The sequence below is a fragment of the Tripterygium wilfordii genome, chromosome 17 (assembly GCF_013401445.1).
Source record: "Tripterygium wilfordii isolate XIE 37 chromosome 17, ASM1340144v1, whole genome shotgun sequence".
Classification (NCBI taxonomy): domain Eukaryota; kingdom Viridiplantae; phylum Streptophyta; class Magnoliopsida; order Celastrales; family Celastraceae; genus Tripterygium; species Tripterygium wilfordii.
The window spans coordinates 9,350,461-9,374,186 of NC_052248.1; the positions used below are offsets into that span (position 1 = coordinate 9,350,461).

At 35.6% G+C, this 23,726-nt stretch overlaps 1 protein-coding gene and 1 long non-coding RNA gene across 4 annotated transcripts; one reads left to right on the forward strand and one right to left on the reverse strand.

Annotated features, from left to right (window-relative positions):
* Positions 1 to 566: 566 nt before the first annotated feature.
* On the forward strand, positions 567 to 9,023 carry LOC119982542 (prolycopene isomerase, chloroplastic). 3 transcript variants are annotated; one of them, XM_038825988.1, is made up of 12 exons: positions 567 to 739; positions 1,419 to 1,608; positions 2,227 to 2,461; positions 2,624 to 2,925; positions 3,038 to 3,261; positions 3,709 to 3,819; positions 5,826 to 5,879; positions 6,246 to 6,533; positions 6,922 to 7,113; positions 7,199 to 7,357; positions 7,971 to 8,207; positions 8,607 to 9,023. In XM_038825988.1, exons 4-12 carry the CDS (start codon positions 2,751 to 2,753, stop codon positions 8,919 to 8,921), a joined length of 1,755 nt encoding a protein of 584 aa, XP_038681916.1. In that variant the 5' UTR covers positions 567 to 739; positions 1,419 to 1,608; positions 2,227 to 2,461; positions 2,624 to 2,750; the 3' UTR covers positions 8,922 to 9,023. The 3 variants fall into 3 exon arrangements, with proteins under 3 accessions (XP_038681916.1, XP_038681917.1, XP_038681918.1); XM_038825989.1 differs by having other exon boundaries at positions 567 to 1,608; positions 2,212 to 2,461; XM_038825990.1 differs by having other exon boundaries at positions 567 to 1,608; positions 3,098 to 3,261.
* Positions 9,024 to 19,272: 10,249 nt separating this feature from the next.
* On the reverse strand, positions 19,273 to 23,510 carry LOC119982543. The gene is made up of 3 exons (XR_005464420.1): positions 23,390 to 23,510; positions 23,137 to 23,289; positions 19,273 to 19,768 (listed from the first exon to the last, which is right to left on the reverse strand). It is a non-coding gene; the product is annotated as an uncharacterized LOC119982543 (long non-coding RNA).
* Between the last annotated feature and the right edge of the window lie 216 nt (positions 23,511 to 23,726).

Consider the following 23,726-nt stretch of genomic DNA (forward strand, 5'->3'; position numbering starts at 1 on the left):
TTTAATCACTAATTTCATCATATTCAAAGATTATCCTCAAACTCACAACTCATAAAACTCTAAGATTAATCTTCACCAAATCTAGCCCCAAAATTCAAATACAAGATTGTAGAGATCTTACCCAAGTGTAGATTCCTCCAATTGAATCTAAATAACACGATTTTGATGTGTCAAAACCCAAATTTCCAACAACTAAAGAAAGTAGGAAAAAATTTGACTCAAATATCTTGATTTGGAGCTATATAGGTGAACTAAAGGCTTGAATGAATATTGGCCGGAAAGGATGGCTAGCCAGCAACCAAAATTGGCAGAAGAAATGTTTGGTAAGAGGTGTCAGCTGCTGATTGGTGGAGAGTAGAAAAAAGTGAGAGTAAGAAAGAAGGAAAGAAGAAACGAAGAAAAGAAAGAGAGAGGGAGGGGGCTATGCGATTCCCCTTTTTTTTTAAAAAAATGACTAATGTTTCCTCTAAATCTCTAGAATTACAGTTTTGCCCTTATGCTTGAATTAACCATTTTTTTAAATTTATTTTATTTTTTAAGTTTAGCCAATCTTTGATATTTCTGAGTCGGGGTATTACAACCAAGCTGAAGACGGAGACCCACCCTAACCTTCGACGGTTACAACAACCACCTCTCCCCTCCTTCTCCCCTAACCAGAGACTCACTCATCATCAATTTCCAAAGAATCAGCAACCAACTCTGATTTCAACAGGTCTTCTTATTGGAGTGGCCGAGTGAGGTAGGTATTTATTGGGTTAAATGTATCATCTAAACATGGGTTCTCTCTTAAGATCCTTTTTGGAGTGGAAAGGTGGGATGATTTTTTTTTTTTAAACATTCTGGTTTTAAGGGTATCATTGGGTGTAGATGTGTGGTCCTATGTTTTGCTTGGGTGTGGGTATCTGGGTTGTGAAAATGGTTACTGGGATATGGGTGTGGCATACATGGTCATGAGGTAGTGAGTTAGACTTGGTTGGCGTATATGAGCACTACATCATCGGGCTTCCATCTTCACATGTGGGTTCATGATTGTGTGGTTAAAGCATTGGAGAATTTAGGCCAATTTAATACAAATCTGAGTTGCAGACAAGGTGTTTGATGAAATGCTTCAGAAACTCATTTTCTGTTATGCATTGGGGTATACAGTGTGATTTTTCAGAAAACACAAAAAATAGGTGTATTCAATATTGTTATATTTTTAAGGGAAAATTAGTGATAAGTCCCCCCACTAAAAGTTTTGTTCCAATAAGGACAATCCAATAAGTTTTGTTCCATAAGGTCCATTAAGTTTAAAAAATATTCCATAAAGGATAAACAGTTAAAAATATTTATTTATTAGCAGAAATACCCTCATCTTCTCATCTTCCCCATTTGACACCCAAATTGAATCTTCCTTTTTCGGCGACTATTTCGACTAGCCAATAGGCAGGGATGGTGCGTCTAGGTATGGGTTACACTCCCGTGATGGGGGCGACAAAGTCTCCGGTGGTCGGATTGGCAGCGAATGATGGCTAGGGATTGGTCGTGGTGCTCTGGCGCTTCGTTTTGGTGTGTCGGCGACCTTGATCGGTGACCGGACGACGGTGGTCCATCATTCCCAAGAATATGGTAATTTGTTATCTGTTTCGACCTGCACCTGTTGATATGTTATCTGTTTCTAATATATAATATTTGTTTCTAGTAGATATCTTATTTTTATAGTGGAGAAGGAAAATTATGTGCATAAGATGTGAGAAGTTAGGAAACCACGATAGAAATACATGTAATGCTGCCATCTTATTTTTTGTGATTTTTTTTAGATTTTATGATTGTATTCATGAACATATTATGATATATAATGAAATTCTGGATTGTTGAATATATATGTTATCTGTAAATTTTTTGGCATGTGAAACTGATTTGGTTTAATTTTGTTATGTTTTTTAGACATATTTCATTTGAAAATTTATGACAGATGAAACAGATAATATTTTGGAGAAACAGATAAAATTTTAACAAATCCAAAATTGATTATATATAAACAGATCCATCATAACCAGAATCAAAAGAAAAAAATACAAAAAATGAAGAAAGATTATGCGCCTTATCATATGTAATTGTAGCATATGCAAAAAACAGATATAATATTAGCAGCTCTAAAACAGATAAAATTGATGACAATCAAATGACAGCTTTTTCATTTTCGTTCTCTATTTCTCTCTCTATTTCAAGAGCTCTGCTTTGCAGATCTGTCTTTGTCCCAAGCGAAGGAAGAAGAAGAAACCTCAATTTTAATTGCAAGAAAGAAGAAGAATAAACGCCAATCTATGTCACAAGCAAAGGAAAAAAGAGAGAAGAAACAATGAATGAAGAAGAGAGGCGGCACTGATCAAGGAAGAAGAAAGTAGAAGAAAGAATAAGAGTATTTGTTGCAGAAAAGAAAAAAGCAAAAGGAAAAAGAAGAAGAATAAGAAAGGAAAATGTATGCATATGTAGGGGCAATTAAACTTTTTTCCGATTTGTCCTTATTAGAATACAAATGTTTTATTTTATCTTTCTATTTAATTTCCCTTATTTTTAACTAAATCTAGATGTATTCAATAAAAAATGGAATGTAAATAATGTTTATCTTATCATAAATTAGAAACAAACTAGTCAATGACGTGGCGAGTTTCTGAACTTTCAACACTTTCAAGTTTCAATGACGAGCGTGTTACTTGAGGCCTCCCTCCCTCTTAAATCTTGTGCTCCATCTCTCCCTCGAGAGTGTCATGGCCTCATGTGTGTTCCAAAATTACCTGAGCACACACCGCCCTCTCTCCGCCTCTCCCGCCCCAAATTTCTCCGGCGGAAGAAAGCAAAGAACAGTCTTTGCCCGGAACTCTAATGCTGAAAGACCCTCTTCCAATGGCTCTGTCTCTCTCGAGGAAAAGACTTCCTTTCCAGGTCTTCGTCTTTCCCCAAATTGATAATACATGTGTTTCTTTTTTTAAAAAAAATTCTTTCTGTGTGTTGGGAATTTAATGGGTTTTAAGTTGGTGAATTATTGATTGTGAAGGGAAGCCAGAGGCAGATATTGTTGTCATTGGTAGTGGCATTGGTGGACTTTGTTGTGCAGGCCTTCTTGCTAGATACGAACAAGATGTTATTGTGTTAGAAAGTCATGACGTGCCGGGTGGTGCTGCTCATTCTTTTGATATCAAAGGCTACAAGTTTGATTCTGGGCCTTCATTGTTTTCTGGGTTTAACTCCAGAGGTGCTCAGGCAAATCCTCTTGCACAGGTTGTTTCTTTCTCCACATTTTCTCTTTGGCCTTTCCTCTCCATGTGTTTGTGAGTTTCTACTCCACATGCTTCCTGGGTTCTTGATTTTGTTTGGTGAGAAACTGAAGAAGAAAGTGTAGCAGATAGAAGAAGAGGATAATTTTTACCAATAGCACAATTTTATTCCGAAATTTTGCACTTTATCCATTTTTATTTACTCTAAGGTTTTGTGTTTTCCATAACATAGAACTTTACATGAATTGCATCTTACTGTGTATGTATCTGTTGCAATTTGATTTAAATCACTATACAATTTTATAAGTTTGATTAAGTATGGGTGTCTTTTGCTTATGGACAAAACAAATTATCTGAATCTTTTATCCGGAAGGATACTTACTTGAGTTTTAGTGCACCTTAAGACATCAATTTGAGTCCCTCATACGACTGTATTCATTATGATTGTCAGGTTCTGGATGCTTTAGGTGAATCAATTCCCTCTGCGAGTTATGACTCCTGGATGGTCTACATACCTGAAGGTGAATTCTTGTCGCGCATTGGACCCACAGAATTTTACAAGGTGGATTTCCATTTATAATTTGTTAAGATTGTAGCCATTTGAGATGCTAATATTGCAGCAATTACTTAAGATTTCACAAGATATCATCCCCACAATCTAAATTAAAAACATATGAATTAAGCACATATAGATTTCAGTTGAAGAAAAGAAAAATCTGAATATTGTGTTCTTGCATATTTGGAAAACCAAACCCAACCCACATGAGTTCTTCAACACCTCAAACAAAGTTAACCATGGTATTACAGTATAAAAAGTTTCTGCAATCGCAAATGACTAAATCTATAAAGTCCTTCTGTGTCTTGGATGGATAAGGCTGCATTTCTCATAGTGACAAAAGTAATGATGAATATCCATCTTTTATCTTGAGGAAAAATTATTTTAAGTTGTTTGTGGTGGGAAATATTTGTTTGATGTGAAACAATCTTCATACAAGTCAATAGATAGTCAGGCAAGATAATTATCCGTGTCACTAGTCTTTCACATAAGAAATTTTGCTTGTTATATATAGCATATCTCCTGCACCAACCATTTCAGAATGCTTTAATAAGGCAATGTGAATTTCTCGTACTTGAATGTTGAATGTTGTTTTGGGTTTTTCAAAAATTGGAAGCTATTTGAGCTGGTGTGTATAAACAGTAATTGTGGGTGTGTTGGTGGGAGTCTCCTCCTGGTATATGTCCTGTAGTGGGTAAATTATGTGCAGATGAATTTTCTGGTGTGGTTAGTGCCGAGATCTTCCAATGGGAGTGCTTCCTGCCACTCTCCGCTAATATGATCATCTTTGGGCTTCATGGGAGGGTAAATATTGTATGGGTTGGTGAACATTGTCTGCTGTAGAGTGTTTCTATTTAGCTGTGGTTAAGTTCTTAGGTGTGGTTACTGCTGAGTTCATCCATTAGAGGTGTGCTAATATGGGCATTCATGGGGTTATTATGGGAGGGTATCTCATTTGCTGGGAACCATGTATAAAAGGGCATTACTTTGTTTTGTTCTTTTGCAAATGCTGAGGTTAACCTTGGGTGAACAAAGAAATTGGCTAGGGAACGTTGGAGACATTTCCAGAGGCTGATGGTAGTTCAGTGAGGGAGCCTCCAACTGGAAGTTTAGATCACATACAAACTCTTAATCATCTCCCTGCAAGCTTCATTCGAACTCTGCGGATTTGTGGCTAAGGCGTGATTGAACTTCAACCTAATCAGGATAACTATTCATCTTCATCATCCTCATGTTGCAGGCCATCATTCCAACTTGTGTGTTTGCTGGCAGTGAATTCATCCTATCTCTGATGGCAGCAAAGTCTGCCTCTCTTTTTAATTTAATTGTTGTGTAGTGCTCTCTGTAATTGTCTTTTGTTTTGCCTCTTGTCTTGATCTTCTTTTTTAGTTTATGTTGGCTGGGCTCTGATTTCATGTGGTTGTTTTAAGGCTATCTACTGAGATGCCCTATTGTACTCTCTCCTTTGGTTTTATATATATTTGTGGCTTACCAAAAATATATATATCTATATATATATATATATATCAGGAATTCTCCTATGTGGACCAAAAGTGTGGACCAAGTTTGTGGACCAAAATCCAATGGTGGTAATCAATCACAACATAAGTGGGGGCCACACATTTATTATGGGACCCATCACATCTATGGTTGAAAAACAAGTCCACAAACTTGGTCCACACTTTTGGTCCACATAGGAGAATTTCTGTATATATATATATATATATATATATCTATATATATATATCAGAGCAGATTTTTTTAAGAAGCTAAATTAGACTTACAAACTTTATAAAAAAATTAATAAGAAAATTAATAAGAAAATTGGTTTTTTTTGCCATTAGCTAGTATTGTGATTTGTCTACTTATTTGGCCTCTATTGTTTATTTGTGCTCATTTTCCCTACGAAGCAACTTTGTTTTTATGATTGAGCTCTTTGAGTGGTAACAGTGCTCCTTTATACTGAACGAGTTTTTACATGATCATTGATCGGAAATTTGATTCTTCTTCAGGATCTTGAAAAGTATGCCAGTCCTAATGCTGTACAAGAGTGGAAAAAACTTCTTGTAAGTACTGTCAAGTTTCCTATCTTATAATCTTTATTTTCTCCATTTATATTAGAAAAGTCATGGTACTGTTTTTCCCTTTAATACTGGAAATTAAGTTGTAATCTTTCTTTTGTACCTTGCTAGGGATGCATACAATCTCTTTGGATTTCGATGCTAATATTTCAAAAGTTTATATGAAAAGAGAAAACCAAAGGCCAATTTTTACACAATCACCAAATCCTATAATTAAAAAAAGATAGAGCTTCATTAATGACCTTATGGCATGAAATTTCCAAATATCATGATGAACGAATTTCAGAGGAGTGAACAATTTTTTTTCCAGTTTTTAAAATTTCTCGTGTGCAAAATGCATTTCTGCTGTAGGATGCGGTCCTTCCATTGTCTGCAGCTGCAATGGCTCTGCCTCCTCTATCAGTTCGGAGTGATCTGGGTGTTCTTTCCACTGCTATAACTAGATATGGTCCCTCCTTGGTAAAATCTTTTATCCAAATGGGACCGCAGGGAGTTTTTGGTGCTTCAAAGCTTTCTAGACCCTTCTCAGAAATCATCGACTCATTGGAGCTGAAAGACCCTTTTATAAGGAACTGGGTGGATCTCCTTGCTTTCCTGCTTGCAGGGGTGAAAACTAATGGTATACTTACAGCAGAGATGGTAAGTAATCTATTTTGTGTTCTAGAACTGTTCTATGGTACTTTTTAATTACTATTTTTTGTCGTAGAACTCTTCTTTGAGTTGTCAACTCATTTGCGTAAAGAGAGAAATATATTGCCATAATAAATATTTAGTATGATGATTTTTTCAGAAATTCTTTCTTTTCACAAATAGTCTATAGATAAGTTCTATTAATTTTTATATACCACATCTTCTATCGTCTTTCTTTTGAATTTTTGCATCAAATCAGAAATTTCATACCTAATCTATGCTCTGTTCTCTTTGTAGATCTGCTTTTACGAATTGCATTGTCTTTTCCTTTGAAAATTTTGCATCTAGATGCATCCCAAGTTCATTTGTAAAACTTTCTATTTAATTTTACTTTCAGGTTTACATGTTTGCAGAATGGTACAAGCCAGGATGCTCCCTTGAGTACCCTCTCCACGGAAGTGGTGCTATTGTTGATGCGCTTGTTCGAGGAATTCAGAAGTATAATGGACGAATCTCTCTAAGGAGTCATGTGGAAGAGATAGTTGTTGAAAAGGATAGAGCTGTTGGAGTCAAGCTAAGTAGTGGTCAAGTGAGTGGATTCTCATTGTTGTGGTAATAGAGAATCCATACTATCAAATTTGCATGAAATGAAGGAAGAATTATGTATGCTGCAGTTTGTTCGTGCAAAAAAGGCTGTTATCAGCAATGCGTCTATGTGGGACACTCTAAAGCTGTTGCCTAAGGAAGTTGTTCCTAAGTCATACATGGACCGGGTTAGCACAACACCGCAATGTGAATCTTTCATGCATCTTCATTTGGGTTTTGATGCAGAGGTGGGTAATTTTATTATGTGATATCATTGTTTTCTGTTCCAAAGTTATAAATAGAACCATCTAAATCCATAAGGGATCTTCTAGAATTATTTTATCTACTTACATGAAATTAACTTGGCAAAGGATTGCCTTGTTTTAGCCATTGCTTTTTTTTCTGGGGCATTTCTGTTCGAGCCCTCTCGTTTCTCGTAGTTTCTGGATGTTCTTTAAGTTTCAGTCCTCCACATACCATCTGAACATGAATGTTGATTCTTAATGTTAATTCAAATGAATAGTCAGGTATACAATTCAGCTCCTGGATACAATGATTGATTCTTGTGTAATGTAGGAGCATGAATTATACATATATATTGTCCAAGTTAGAAGTCAGGAACCCTTTAGGAAACAAACAAACCAAAGTATCAATAAATGGGGTATCTGGTAAGTGGTAACCCTTATCCAATATTTGTTATTCAACTTTGATGGGATTGAAATGGTGCTGCTGCTGTCAATATGGTACATTAAATTACTGCATTCATTCTTTTACTTGTTAAAAGAAAACTATGTATCACCAGTATTTCTTGTAGATAATTCCTATATGTAAGTCTCAACCATGAACTTTTTTACTGGTCAGGGCATCAGCAAGGATTTGGGAATTCATCATATAGTCGTGAACGATTGGCATAGAGGAGTTGATGCTGATCAAAATGTTGTCTTGATATCTGTCCCTAGTGTACTTAGTCCAGATCTGGCACCATCGGGAAAGCACCTGTTACATGCTTACACACCAGGGACCGAACCATTTGAATTGTGGGAAGGGCTTGATCGTAGAAGCAACAAATACAAAAATCTCAAAGCTGAACGATCAGAGGTGCGTATGTGCATTCTGGTAGGACTTTATTTGATAGTTTTTATGTGACTCCAGTAAATTACACTTGAGTATGGTTGAGCTTTTGATTATACATTAGTTTCTGTACATTGGTAAAGGGATCATTTTCTAACTGAGATTTACTTTTAAGCCTGAAACAGCTTCAAATCCTAGGAGAAGTGATCCGAGGTTCAACATTTTGTCCAAATCCACTCCACACCATTTAATCACATTAGATAAACCTTAAAAGTTTCAGTTATCTGATAGCTGGATTAATATATCGGAACATGAGAACAACGACGCATGAGCTACTTTTATTGTTCCCAGCAACTTAGTTTAGTTTTATCCATGACTCAATGATTAGCCTACTTTTTGCTTATTATATTGCTTTGGCAAAGCCAGGTTATGTGGAGAGCTGTGGAGCGCGCACTTGGTCCAGGCTTCAGTCGTGAGAAGTGCGAAGTTAAGTTGGTAGGGACTCCATTGACACATGAAAGATATCTTCGTAGGAACAGAGGAACCTATGGTCCGGCAATACAAGCAGGCCAAGCTTCCTTTCCCGGACATTCAACTCCCGTGCCGCAGCTCTATTGTTGTGGAGATTCTACTTTTCCAGGCATTGGCGTTCCTGCAGTTGCCGCTAGTGGTGCCATTGTTGCAAACTCATTAGTCTCTGTCTCTCAACACTCCCAACTTCTTGATGCGATTGGAATTTGAACTCATGGGTGTTTCAGTTCTTTCCTTCGCAATTTTCTTTATTTGTTTCATCAGTTAGCTCTATCCTTATAATCTTTTTTTTTTTTTTTCCTGAAACTCCAACTGCATATAAAAATAGGCTTATGATGATTGTAAACATGCTCTATTTTCTGTTATTAGTTAGCTGTATCTTTACAATTTTATATTTTTTTTCCAGAAATCCCAAGTGCGCATAAAATGGAATTATGATGAATGTAAACATTCTCTGTTCTCGTTAGTATAAACTTTATATATATATATGGTGTTTCTTACGCTGTTTCTTTATTGGACCACTCACAATAGAAACTATTTAAAACTATTTAAAATTATTCTAAATTCTAAACTCTAAATTTTACAGTAAAAGTATATTTTTAACATATTTACAGTTTCAAAAATGACATAGCCCAACTACTTGGTAACCCAAGTCAGGTCAAGTTTACATGTCATGTTCATTTCTGATAGGAATAGTATGCTGAAGGCTATAATTTTATATAATATTCAAACTTGATTTATTTATTTGAATAAAATATATTTAGCATTTAAAATCAGAAAAGACATATTGACATCAGTGTCTTTTATTCTATATGGTATATGAATTGGTGTGTAGAGTCTAAGCTTGCACATGGAAGATCAATTCATAAGTTCCTATCGAATATAAGTAAGCGATCACAGCTAAGACGGAATTGGACAAACCGTCGGCTTGGCTGTGGTATAGTATTTCAGTATATACCTATCTTGGTTACGGAGAGCGGCAAAGCTTGAACTTATTATACCAGTACACTTGGAGTGTATTGATCAGGACTACGTGTGAGTCAATTTTCCTAGTCTGACTATATGGAAAATTGTACACTCACATAGACGTTATAGAATTGTTCATATTCTTAATTTATTAAAGATTATTAGTACATGTGCATTTAATGTACGAGACTTTGATTTACTAAAGGATGAGGTCTTTTTGTACAGGCCAACAAACACCAAGTGAGTTGGGTCACCGCATTAAATGTACGATGGAAAATAATCTGTTAATAAAATTCATGTCCAATTATGGATTGATGATACCCTCTTGAGAATGCTTATAGGATTTGAGATTGTGTCAAAACCCTGCAGGTGGATTTTAATTAATCCGACACATTCAAATAAGTTAAGCGGTAAGATCAAGGAAATATTTAAAGATGTCAATTAAATATTATATGTCAGTGGCATATTTAATTGACGGGTATCTGTAACTTAACGTGAGGAATTTATGAACAAGTATAACGAAAGGCTCATATTTAATTTTAGATAAAACGGGGAGTGCAATTATAATATTTTAGTGGAATATATTATAATTTATGAATTATAATTATGTCCATGGGTTTGGGTTGATAATTAAATTCATAGGAAGCCCATGTTTTATTTTTCCTAGTTGGTCCCCACTGTAACCCAGAAGCCCAATACTAGAAGATATAAGAAAATCAAAATGGACCGGAATTAGGAGAGGGAGAGGCTTAGGGGCCGGCCCACCTAGGGAGAAAACCCTAGGTGTAGCCGAACCCTATAAATACACACATAGTGTGTGTTTTGTTAACACAAGTTTTGAGACACCAGTTGGTCTCTCTACTCTCTAATCGTTTCCACTAGTTTTGGTTTGTGTTCTTCAGGTTCTTGGAGAAAAGAGACCACCCTCTCAATCCAAGTTTGGGAATTGGTGCATACGGTGGAAGATCTGTAGGTTTGAGCTTAGTATCAAACTCACTGACTCCATCCTTCGTTCTTGATTATTAGAGATCAGATCAGAGAGATCTCAAGGTATATAATCTTCTTGCAATTAATTGATATATGGTTTGTGCTATGGTGATTAGTATTTGATAAGAAATTTTTGAAACTTGTCTAGCTATCATTTATGTCTATGAGGTCATTATACACTTCCGCGAGTTGCATGTTTCCAACAATTGGTATCAGAGGCCAGTCATAGATACGTAATTGATGTTAAACAAAATCAAAAATTTATCAAATTTAATTTGTTAGCATAATCTATGTTTTTCGGTGTTATTGCTAACTTGTTTTTGCAGGCTGAAATTCTGGCTATCATGGTCTAGTATTTTTTTTTAATTATGATTTTAGAATTGTTCACTCCGAATAAAGGAGTATGAATTTTTGTAAATTGAATTTTTAGATTGTGAACTCCGGTTTGAAGGAGGCTAGGATTTTTTTTAAAAAAACAGATGAAGAAACGAAGAGACGAAGGACACCGACAGTCTTGCTACCTCTGCCTGCTACTGCTGCCAGCGCAAGCAGCAAGTGTTGGCAGCAATTGCTTTAGCGCATCCGACAGTCGGCGGTCACCGTCGGAAGCTGCCGGACAGATGTGGGCGGCAGAGGGCAGATCGGGCAACCGGCGCGGGGCAGTTCGGACAGCAGTATTTCGAGCAGTTTCCAAACAGGGATTCCTAATCAAGTTGAGATTCGGGCTTGATTGAAGACCATGATAGCTAGGACTCTTGATTGATTTGGTTTCCTATTTTAACTATGTCTCTTATTTTAATTGCATGTATGATTGTAATTAAATGGCATGCTGGATTAGGATTCCTATTTATTTATGGATGTTATCTAAACATGGAAAATAAAATACTAATCACCCAAAAAAATAAAATATTAAGTGGGAGAAGGGTTACACATCACCCTACGTTTCCATCATTGGTTCAAAGAAAAATGTGTAATAATAAAATTCGGAAAGTTGAGATATTAAATGTGACTACAGTATTATTTTGGGAAAATCCATTTTTAACTTAAGATTCTTTTCGGAACTAAAGTGTGTAATTCCGACTCATGCATTTAAGTACTCTAATTTAAGATTAACAATGTAATGTCTAGAAAGTTCTGTCAAGGATTGAGGTTACTTAATTGCGCGCCGTTTTTTGGAAAGCCCCCTCTTCCTGGGAACGACCTGGTTGCTAGATTTGTTAATCGTTAAATTGAAAATCTATGGTGGTTTCACTTCATGGAGAAAATCCATAACGAATCTCGGTTTTGGGCAGTGATATCAAAATGCGTAAATTCCGGTCAATGCATTTTTTAAGATATCTCAATTCCAGGAGTTTTGGAATTACGGAAATATTTTTTTAAGTTTGGATTATTGGTAAGAAAATATAATAGAGATGTAATTGAAAATATGTGTTGGCTTAGACCTTCCTCCCTATCGAAATTTTCGATTACAGATATCTCAGATTATTAGTTTTCTTGATAGTCATAATGAGTAGTCATTTATTATAAAATTATTTCCCCATCGGAATAAATTTTATGAAGATGGTGAGATTATGATCAAGTGATGGTTATACACTTAACTATAAATTATGGAAATATTTCCCATCGAAATCAATACCATTATTTATAGGACCAAAGCAAGTTAACTAATTAAATTTACATTTGACACGGCGTGTTGTCTAGACAACAAAAATTAATGTGAACTAAATTGCATGGAATTTATTCTCCCACCGAGATAGGAAATTTCATGCTAAAGTGTTTTGATTGTTAACGAATTATATGATTGATTATGGGTGCAATCTTAGATAATTCGAATCATGTATGTCTTAAATTAATTTCTGAATATGTCATTTTTCAATTTTTCAAAATGTCTTCATTCAACCCATTATCTGTTATACTGAAAGACCATAAGTTGGATGGAACAAACTATGTCAACCGGAAAAGAAATTTGGATATTGTGCTCACCTCTAAAGAGTACAAATTTGTGTTGACTGAAGTATGCCTTGAATTGCCTGAGGAGGGTGCCACTGATGAGCAAATCAGTGCTCACAAGAAGTGGAAGAAGGCTTATGAAATGGCTAGATGCTACATGTTAGCATCAATGCCAGACGTGTTGCAAACACAACACCAGAATATGACAAGTGCCTATGACATCATTTATAGCCTAAAGGAAATGTTTGGTGATCAAGGCAGAGCCGCAAGGCTGACTGCCATGAAAACACTCCTAAACACCCAGATGAAGGAAGGAGCCAATGTAAGTGAGCACACTCTTAAGATGATGAGTCTTTTGAATGAGCTCGAAGTACTTGGTGCTGATATTGATGGTGAAAGCCAGATCGATATTGTACTTCAATCTCTTCCTGATAGCTATGAGAATTTTTGGCTGAACTATAACATGAACAAAAGGCTTTATACCTTACCTGAACTTCTCAATGAGCTTAAAGGAGTAGAAAAACTTCAACCTAAGCAAGCTAAGGTCAATCTGAATGAGAAAGGATCTTCTACTATACTGAAAGGTAAGAAGAAGAAAAAGACTCAAAAGAAGAATAAGTCAGTCAACTCCAAGGGTATTCAAGGTGGAGTGAAAAAAAAAAAAGGTGGAGTGAAAAAGTCGAAAGGCAAGTGTTTTCACTGTGGCCAGAAGGGACATTGGAAACGCAATGCCAAACATGGCTAAGCAAGAATACTCAAGGTAACTTTCTTTTATTTGTTGTCGAAACACAATTAGCGGTTGTGTCTACTGGATCTTGGTGTGTAGACACTGGAGCCACTAATCATGTTTGCAATTCGTTGCAGGGGTTCCAGAAACCAGACGACCAAATAAAGAAGAGAGTTACGTGCTTTTGGGAGATGCAACAAGACTAAGAGTAGAAGCAGTAGGCATTTTTTCATTTGAGTTTTAGTAGTGATAGGACTTTAATTTTGAACGATTGTCTTTATGTACCAGCTATGAGATGAAATTTACTTTCAGTTCCATCTTTAACTTTGAATGGATATTGTTTTGAGTTTGATAACTCTATTGTTATCAGGTACAATAAACTTTTATCTGTTATGGTACTTTGGTAGATAATCTTTACATTATAAGTCCAAATTCTGCTATATGTAATGAATTGAATAACTCAACAATTTTGCCATCTAAGAGAAAGGAACCTTCGAAACCAAATCAAACTTATCTTTGGCATCTACGCTTAGGTCATATAAATCTAAACAGGAATACTAGACTGGTACGAGATGGACCTTTGAGTTCATTAGAAGTTGAGGAACCTCCAGTCTGTGAATCATGTTTGGAAGGTAAGATGACTAAGAGGCCATTTTCGGCCAAGGGGTATAGAGCCAAAGAATGTTTGGAGTTGGTACATTCTGATGTGTGTGGTCCAATGACTATCCAAGCAAGATGAGGTTATGAGTACTTCGTCACTTTCATAGACGATTACTCAAGGTATGGATACATTTTTCTAATGCACCGTAAGTCTGAAACTTTTGAGATGTTCAAAAGTTATAAGGCAGTTACGGAGAAGCGTTTATGAAAGAGTATCAAAACACTACGATGTGATCGTGGTGGCAAATACCTCTCGGGAGAGTTTATGGAATACTTAAATGCAGAGGGGATTTCATCCCAGCTGACTGCGCCAGGCACACCACAACAAAATGGTGTGGCAGAAAGGAAGAATAGGACTCTTATGGAAATGGTAAGATCGATGATGAGTTTTTCTGAGTTGCCTAAATTCTTCTGGGGCTATACCCTAGAAACAGCTGCCTACATTCTGAACTTAGTTCCTTCTAAGTCAGTACCAACTACTCCTACTGAATTATGGACAGGGCGAAAGCCCAGCTTGGCCCATATACGGATATGGGGTAGTCCGACCTATGTGCTGGTAAGGAACACTGGGAAGTTGGAATCAAGAACAGAAGTATGTTTTTTCACTGGATACCCTCGAGGTACCAAAGGTGGTTTGTTTTATAGTCTTAAGGATCAGAAGGTCATTGTCAGCACCAATGCCCGATTCTTAGAAGAAGACTATATGATGAATCACAAACCCAAAAGTAAGATTGTTCTTGAAGAATTAAGAGGGAAACACAAGGAAACCAAACAACTCAAGAAACACCAGTTGAGGATAACGATCCAGTACCACATAACAGTGGGAGGATTGTGGAATCCCAAATTGATTCTATTCAGAGGGATGATCAGGGCATGCTGGGGAATCAACCAGATCAGCGTGAAGATCCTGATACAAATCGAACAGAATCATCACACCAAAATACTCCAAACGAACAAATAGAGCCTCGTCGTAGTGGGAGGGTAACTAGATTACCTAGTCGGTATGCTCTATTGGGTGAAGTGTATGAAATGATCCCAACTGAACAAGATACTGATCCCAGTAACTACAAAGAAGCTCTCCAAGATAAAGATGCAATATCTTGAAAGAAAGCTATGAAATCTGAGATGGAGTCCATGTACTCAAATCAATTCTGGGAACTTGTAGAATCACCGAATGGTGTAAAACCCATTGGTTGCAAGTGGATCTACAAGAGAAATAAGGGGGTGGATGGGAAGGTTGAAACCTTCAAAGCTAGGCTTGTTGCGCAAGGGTACACTCAGAAAGAAGGGATCGATTATGAGGAAACCTTTTCGCCGGTAGCAATGCTTAAATCTATCAGGATACTTTTATCCATTGCAGCATATTATGATTATGAAATATGGCAAATGGATGTCAAGATAGCTTTCCTAAATGGAAGTCTTGACGAAAGCATCTATATGGTGCAACCAGATGGATTTGTAGCGAGAAACCAAGAGCACCTGTTGTGCAAGCTTAAGAGATCCATTTATGGACTCAAGCAGGCATCTAGGTTTTGGAATATAAGATTCGACCAGGCCAAAAAATCCTATGGATTTGAGCAATGTCCTGATGAACCTTGTATCTATAGAAGGAGCAATGGAAGTGTGGTGGTATTCTTAGTATTTTATGTAGATGATATATTACTCATCGGAAATGATGTAGGTATATTATCTACTCTTAAAGTCTGGTTGAGTAGTCAATTCGAAATGAAAGATTTGGGAGAAGCCGGCCACATTCTTGGGATTAAACTACTGAGAAATCGGAAACAAAGAATGTTGGGCCTATCTCAGGGAGTCTACATTGACACCATCCTGGCAAGATTCGACATGAAAGATTCCAAGAAATGATTTCTTCCTTACAGATATGGAGTTACTTTATCTTGAGATCATTGTCCTAAGGATGCTTATGAGATAAAGAAAATGAGTCAAGTACCATATGCTTCGGCAGTGGGAAGCCTCATGTATGTCATGATATGTGCTAGACCGGACATATGTTATATGGTTGGTCTAGTTAGCAGATATCAGTCTAATCCAGGTATGGAACATTGGATTGTTGTAAAGCACATACTCAAGTACCTAAGGAGAACGAGAGATTATGTGCTGGTTTACAAGTCTGATGAGCTTATACCCACTGGGTATACAGATTCAGATTTTCAGTCAGACAAAGATTCCAGGAAATCAACTTCAGGGTATGTTTTCACATTGGGAGGTGGAGCCATTAGTTGGAGAAGTGTCAAGCAATCTTGTATTGCTGACTCCACTATGGAAGCTGAATATGTAGCAGCCTCTGAGGCAACTAAACAATCAGTGTGGCTCCGAAACTTTCTTATAGACTTGAATGTGGTGCCTACAACTCTGTCGCCTATTACACTTTATTGTGATAATAGCGGAGCAGTTTCAAATTCAAAGGAACTAAGAGCTCATTCAAAAGGAAAACATTGAACGCAAGTATCACTTGATACGAGAGATCGAACGGAGAAGTGACGTCGTCATGGCCTTGAGCAGAAGTGAGAGATTGATAGGAATAGTATGCTAAAGGCCATTATTTTATGTAATATTCAAACTCGATTTATTTATTTGAATAAAATATATTTAGCATTTAAAATGAGAAAAGACATATTGACATCAGTGTCTTTTATTCTATATGGTATATGAATTGGTGTGTAGAGTCTAAGCTTGCACATGGAAGATCAATTCATAAGTTCCTATCGAATATAAGTAAGCGATCATAGCTAAGATGGAATTGGACAAACTGTCGGTTTGGTTGTGGTATAGTATTTCAGTATACCTATCTTGGTTACGGAGAGCGGCAAAGCTTGAACTTACTATACCAGTACACTTGGAGTGTATTGATCAGGACTACGTGTGAGTCAATTTTTCCACTCTAACTATATGGAAAATTGTACACTCACACAGACGTTATAGAATTGTTCATATTCTTAATTTATTAAAGATTATTAGTACATGTGCATTTAATGTACGGGACTTTGATTTACTACAGGGTGAGGTCTTTTTGTACAGGCCAACAAACACCAAGTCAGATGGGTCACCGTATTAAATGTACGATGGAAAATAATCTGTTAATAAAATTCACGTCCAATTATGGATTGATGATACCCTCTTGAGAATGCTTATAGGATTTGAGATTGTGTCAAAACCCTGCAGGTGGATTTTAATTAATCCGACACATTCAAATAAGTTAAGCGGGAAGATCAAGGAAATATTTAAAGATGTCAATTAAATACTATATGTCAGTGGCATATTTAATTGACGGATATCTATAACTTAATGTGAGGAATTTATGAACAAGTATAACGAAATGCTCATATTTAATTTTAGATAAAACGGGGAGTGCAATTATAATATTTTAGTGGAATATATTATAATTTATGAATTATAATTATGTCCATGGGTTTGGGCTAATAATTAAATTCATAGGAAGCCCATGTTTTATTTTTCCTAGTTGGTCCCCACTGTAGCCCAGAAGCCCAATACTAGAAGATACAGGAAAACCAAAATGGATCGGAATTAGGAGAGGGAGAGGCTTAGGGGCCGGCCCACCTAGGGAGAAAACCTAGGTGTGGCCGAACCCTATAAATACACACATAGTGTGTGTTTTGTTAACACAAGTTTTGAGACACCAGTTGGCCTCTATACTCTCTAATCGTTTCCACTAGTTTTGTTTGTGTTGTTCAGGTTCTTGGAAAAAAGATACCACCCTCTCAATCCAAGTTTGGGAATTGGTGCATACGGTGGAAGATCCGTAGGTTTGAGCTTAGTATCAAACTCGCTGACTCCATCCTTCGTTCCTGATTATTAGAGATCAAATCAGAGAGATCTCAAGGTATATAATATTCTTGCAATTAATTGATATATGGTTTGTGCTATGGTGATTAGTATTTGATAAGAAATCTTTGAAACTTGTCTAACTATCGTTTATGTCTATGAGGTCCTTATACGCTTCCGCGAGTTGCATGTTTCCAACAATTTCATCATCCAAAGAGGATAATTTTTAAAATTCAAACTTTGAAAGCCTCTCACTTATGTTTATAGTTTACTCACTTCCCTCTCACAATCTCTCTCTCTCTCTCTCTCGCTCCTTCTCTCTCTTTCTCCTTCATTGTCAGAATCCAAGGTCCATTGTATGACCACTGATCAGGGCCGCCAACCCACTGAAATGAAGCACAAGAGCACCATGACTCATCCCCGATATTCATTTGTAGCCAACATCCATCTATTTTGCTGGAATCTCGCCTTCAAGTTGGGTCAAACGAAACTTTTGGAACTCGATCCGACCATCATAGGCCACCCCTCCACTAATCACCACCGCCACTGTTGAACTTGCCTTAATGAGATCTACATGTTTCAGCCTTTGGACGGATGGAATAGTCGTCGGAAAGTGAAAATCCATTTGTTATTGGAAACTAAGATCACAAACAAAGGTTATTGAAAACTAGTTGACTATTCATATCTATTTGCATGAACAATATTTAAATATATAATACTATTGTAGGTTTGATACTCCATTTGTTATAATTTCATTTTACTAGATATGCATGGAAGTTATCTGAAATAACTCAATTTATTGTTTCAAATCAGTGAATACCTAAACCCATTATTTCAAATCAATAGAATACCTAAATTCATAGTTTCAAATCAAAGGAAAACCGAAATCTATTGTTTCAAATAAATGGAATATCCAAATCTATTATTTTAAATCAGTGGACTACCTAAATCCATTGTTCAAATCAAAGGAAAACTGAAATCTATTATTTCAAATGAGTGGAATACCTAAATCCATTTATTTCAAATCAGTCAAATATCCAAATCCATTGTTTCAAATATATGGAATTAGATTTTTCATAGTTTTAAATAAGTTGCTTTAGTTATTCCATTGATTGAAGACAATGGATTTAATTATTCGGTTGATTTAAAACAATGGAAGAGCTAAATCCATTGATTTAAACAATGGAATAGTTAAATTCGTTGTTTAAAATCAATGGAATAAATAAATTCATTTATTAAAATCAATGAATTAGCCAAAACCTATTTTTCAATTCGAAAGAATAGCCAAATATATTGTTTTAATTCAATGAATACCCAAATCCATTATTTTGCAGTGAGGCAATTCCAAATCCAACAATTCCCTAGGCATAGAAGTTTTAATTCAATGAATACCCAAATCCATTATTTTGTAGTGAGGCAATTCCAAATCCAACAATTCCCTAGGCATAGAAGATGGTGGTAGGAAAGTATGTAATCAGATATCTCTTTTTAAGTTTGTGACAGATAAAAAATATTAAACATAAATTACATACGTATTAGAACAAAACAAGCAACAAGATCAAATAGGCAATTTATTTCATTGTCTATCATCACTCGAGAAAGCTCATAGAGCTGAAACAAGCACAAACATTAGGTTGACAATGATCTATGAAGGAAACACCTGCTAACTAGAAATACCCGATTAATGGAATGACAAGCCAAATCAATGGAATAATTATTTCGGCCATCCAAGGACTAAAACTTGTAAAGCTCAACAAGGCAAGTTCAATGGTGTTGGTCGTTCGCGGAGGGGTGATTGGATTGGGCTCCAAAAGTTTTTTTTAACCGTGGCTTCAAACTGAGATTCCAATGAAGTAGACAGTTGTTGGCAGCAAATGATGACTAGGGGTGAGTCATGGCGCTTCGACTATTCAGTTCAGTGGGTCGGCGGCCCTGATTGTTGGCCACACGATTAACCTTGATTCTGACAATGAGGGGAAGAGAGAGAGAGAGAACATGAGTGTGAGGAAGAGGGGAGAGAGAGTGGGTATTTGTTTGGAATTTTCACTGATAAATACAAATAGTAAAGAAAGGCAAACAACAAAAAACATTAAGACAATCAGAATGTACTGAAGAGGATGAGGAAATGAAAGTTTATCCCTTCAATACAAGTCAAATCTTGTAGGGATTGAAATTTTTGTTAAAAGCTTGAGTTTCACAAGCAAACATAAGGAAATGCTAAAAAAACATCATTTTGGAATATGTTCAAGTAGTGTATAGGAAAGGAACCTATTGTGAAGATCAAAAAGAGTAAAAGACTGATGACATTATATGTTGAAAGGAAGCAAGTTTGACTATCAAATAATGATACCACACTTATTTTTGGTGTGTCATCAGGGAAACATTTGATGAATTTGGCAAGAGAACCAAAGCTAGCAGACTTAGAATTTGTCAAAAATACATTCAAAGATGTCAAGACACTGAAATCAACAAACAAAAAAGCTGCATTACAAGCAGCAGCGACAGGCCAAACAAAGGATTATGCAGCTGATGTAGCTAGGCTGCTAACTTTGAACATTTGTCTGACTTTGTTTTTCTCTACAAGCGACAATGCCTTTACACGGGTTTTCATTCCATATGTTGTCAACATGGCGGAAATGAGAAGATATAATTGGTCAAGAGCCATAGCCAATATATAACTTCATAGAATCAATCAAGAAATGCATAATAAATCTAGTCAAGGTGACAAGTTTTGCTATAGTGATGACGGTAAGATTATATCCAATAATATATTAATTTTATTAACATATCTTATTGACTATAACATAACTAATCCTACCTTTCTCTTGTAGTACTGGTTTTGTGAACACACCACTGTGTTCGCCCGAGTGGTTGATGCATACCTTCTCAAGTTTTTAAAGTAAGATCTAAAGAAGTGGTCAAAAAAGGACTTCTACACCACATACATATCAACACTTAAATCATGCCCGATAAAACATTTGAACACATTGAAGATCATTTTTTGCTCTTAATATGTTATTCCATATAAATTCATTCATTTTTTATTTAATCCACTTATTTAAATCAATGGATTTTAGATATTCCATTGATTTTTAATCAATGAAATTGGTTTTTTCACTGATTTTAATCAATGTATTAAGTTATTTCATTGTTTTAAACTTGTAAAATTGGTTATTTCATTGATTTTAAATCAATATAATTGATTATTATATTGATTTAGAACAATGAATTAAGTTATTCCTTTGATTAATATCATTGGAATTGGTTACTCCCCTGATTTTAAGTTAATGGAATATATTATTTAAATGATTTAAGTATGTCATTATATTGTTTATTACCTTGTTTACAAGTTATTGATGTTGAATTGCTTGAAACTGAAGAAGAAAACAAAATTAATGCAACAAGAAATTGAGACAATTGAAAATGACAAAGATAAGCCCACATAAAGCATATCATCAATTCCAAGTGTTAGTGGTGGATCCACTTCAAATTTGAAGCATTTTGGGATTGGAAAAAAGTGATGAAGGCAAAGAAAATGAGGTAGAGGATGATGAAGACAATGAATATGTAGACAGAGAAGATGAAGTCAATAGACGAATGCAGAGAAACTGAACCTTAGCAATATATACGCATTAGAAAAAAAGTATTCATACATACTTACAATATATATGTATTAGATAAAAACGTCTACCATAAACCTTGAATTTCAACAACCAAATGAACAAATCATAAATCATAAACCTAATCAATTCGATTTACCTGTTTCAAAACCAAAGCAAAGAAACATGTAATACACAATAAGAGCAAGTCCAATGCAATACCTTATTTTTGGGTACATGTTTCGATATTTTAAGTTAAAAAATTATTTTAGATTACTAGTTTTCTAATACCCTTCTAACCACATACCCCTTTTTAACATCACATCAATTATTTTACTATATTTCAACATAACTACTTTAACTACCTTCAACTTTAACTTATTATTAACAAATGCAACTTGTTTCAATATAATGTCATAATTATACATTGGTTTAAAGTAATAATTTTTTTTGTTATAAATGAATAAATTTTATATTGTTTCCAAATTATTTACTAAAAAAATAATAATTAAAATACTTATTATTTAAGTTACCACTCATTCCATGTACCACACATTTTAACTACCACTCAAACATTATTCATCACCACATATTTCAACTACCATTCAAACATTTGTTTACCACCATTCATTTTAGCTACCACCATTCAAAGTGTTCACCACCATACAATTAAGCTACCATTTAAAAATTGATTCACCACCACATAATCCTCCTACCACTCAAACATGTCAACCACCACTCATTTAACCTACCGCTCATGTTCAACTGCCCTATAAATAACCTCATTTGCTATATCACCTCTACTCACTTTCACTTGTTGATCTCCTCATTTTTCCTTTGTTTTTCTTACAAACTTTCACTTTCCATATGGCTCACGGTAATCATTTGGTTAATATGTTACTCGAGGAAGATGATACCATCAATGATGAACATCTATGATAACTACATGGTGGAGAATAATTATATTGAACAAATATGACAACTGATTGTATTGTATTGGACTACTTAATTACTTGTACGTGTGTGTCTTATTGTATTAGTAATTTAAATTTACATATGTTGTATCTAAATATTAATTTAAGGTGTTTCTTTCAACTAGTTCAATGCACTGTTCAAATGTAACAAAAATGGCAACTAGCCAATATAACTAAAACAGAGTCATTACGTAGTTCATCATACAAAACAGACCTCTAATCATGGCTCAAGCAAAACTTTGTCTAGCTAATATCTCAGCCTTGTGACGCTCATAATAGGTCTCTAAACCTTGAGTCATGCTAGCAGTGTCAATAGCAAAGCTTGATTTTAAAACCTGGCTTTCAACGTAATACAGTAATAACAAAATGAAAATGATGAAATTGCCATAAGAAACTAGAAGAAAATCATCGAGTCAAGCTCTCAAATTACCGTATTCAAAAAGAAAGCCCAATGAGAAAGCCAACACAGGTACCCAATCAAAGTTCAGGGCTACCCACAAAACCAAACCAACTATATACGATAATCCCATTAGAACAAATGCCAAAACCCAAACATCAATCCCAACAAAACAACAAGAATCAGAATAAGCAAATCACAAACGTAAAGATATCATATAAGATTAGGTTGTTTTCTCCAAGAATCAAGAAAACTCAAATATAGGTTTCAAGCATGAAGGTTTTGAGAGGCAACCCTAGGTTTTGGTTTCCAATTAAAACAACAAAGATATAGGTTAGAAGAAGAAGCAAACAAAATATACCTGTGAGAGAGATCATCGGAGCATGGAAGCGATCGACTCGCGCGCTTGTATTCTCTTCTCTGTGTAGGTGTACGCGCGAAGACGTTCACGAGGAGAGAGAGTCTCAATTTTTTTGTTATTTGTCAGAGTTTAGGGGATATTTCTTCTACCTTACTGTTGGGATATCAAAACAAAAAAAAAATAATAGGGATAAACATTGGATACCGGTTGGAAAGAGATAAGGTGAAAAAGCATCCCTAAAGATATTTTTTACCAATTATGAGAGACGCATTGGACTTGCTCTAACATGTTTGTTAGCCGCCTAATGGTAGCAATGTATGTAACATCGTTGTTGGACAACCTCCTTTCGATTATCAGTGGCAACGACTACCGAAGTCGATTAAGAGGTTGAGAGAAGAAACGAGTTGTTACGACGTCTTCGACTTTGTATGTCGCGAACCTCTACCCTAAATGGTACTAGTGTGATTTTGGATTTTAAAATTTTTTTGGTTTGACCATGTCACATAGGTACCGGTAGTAGTAGTCATACATAAGTTTGGGGTCCATAAGTGTTATAATGACATGACAAGCCATGTAAGCAACTGACTAAG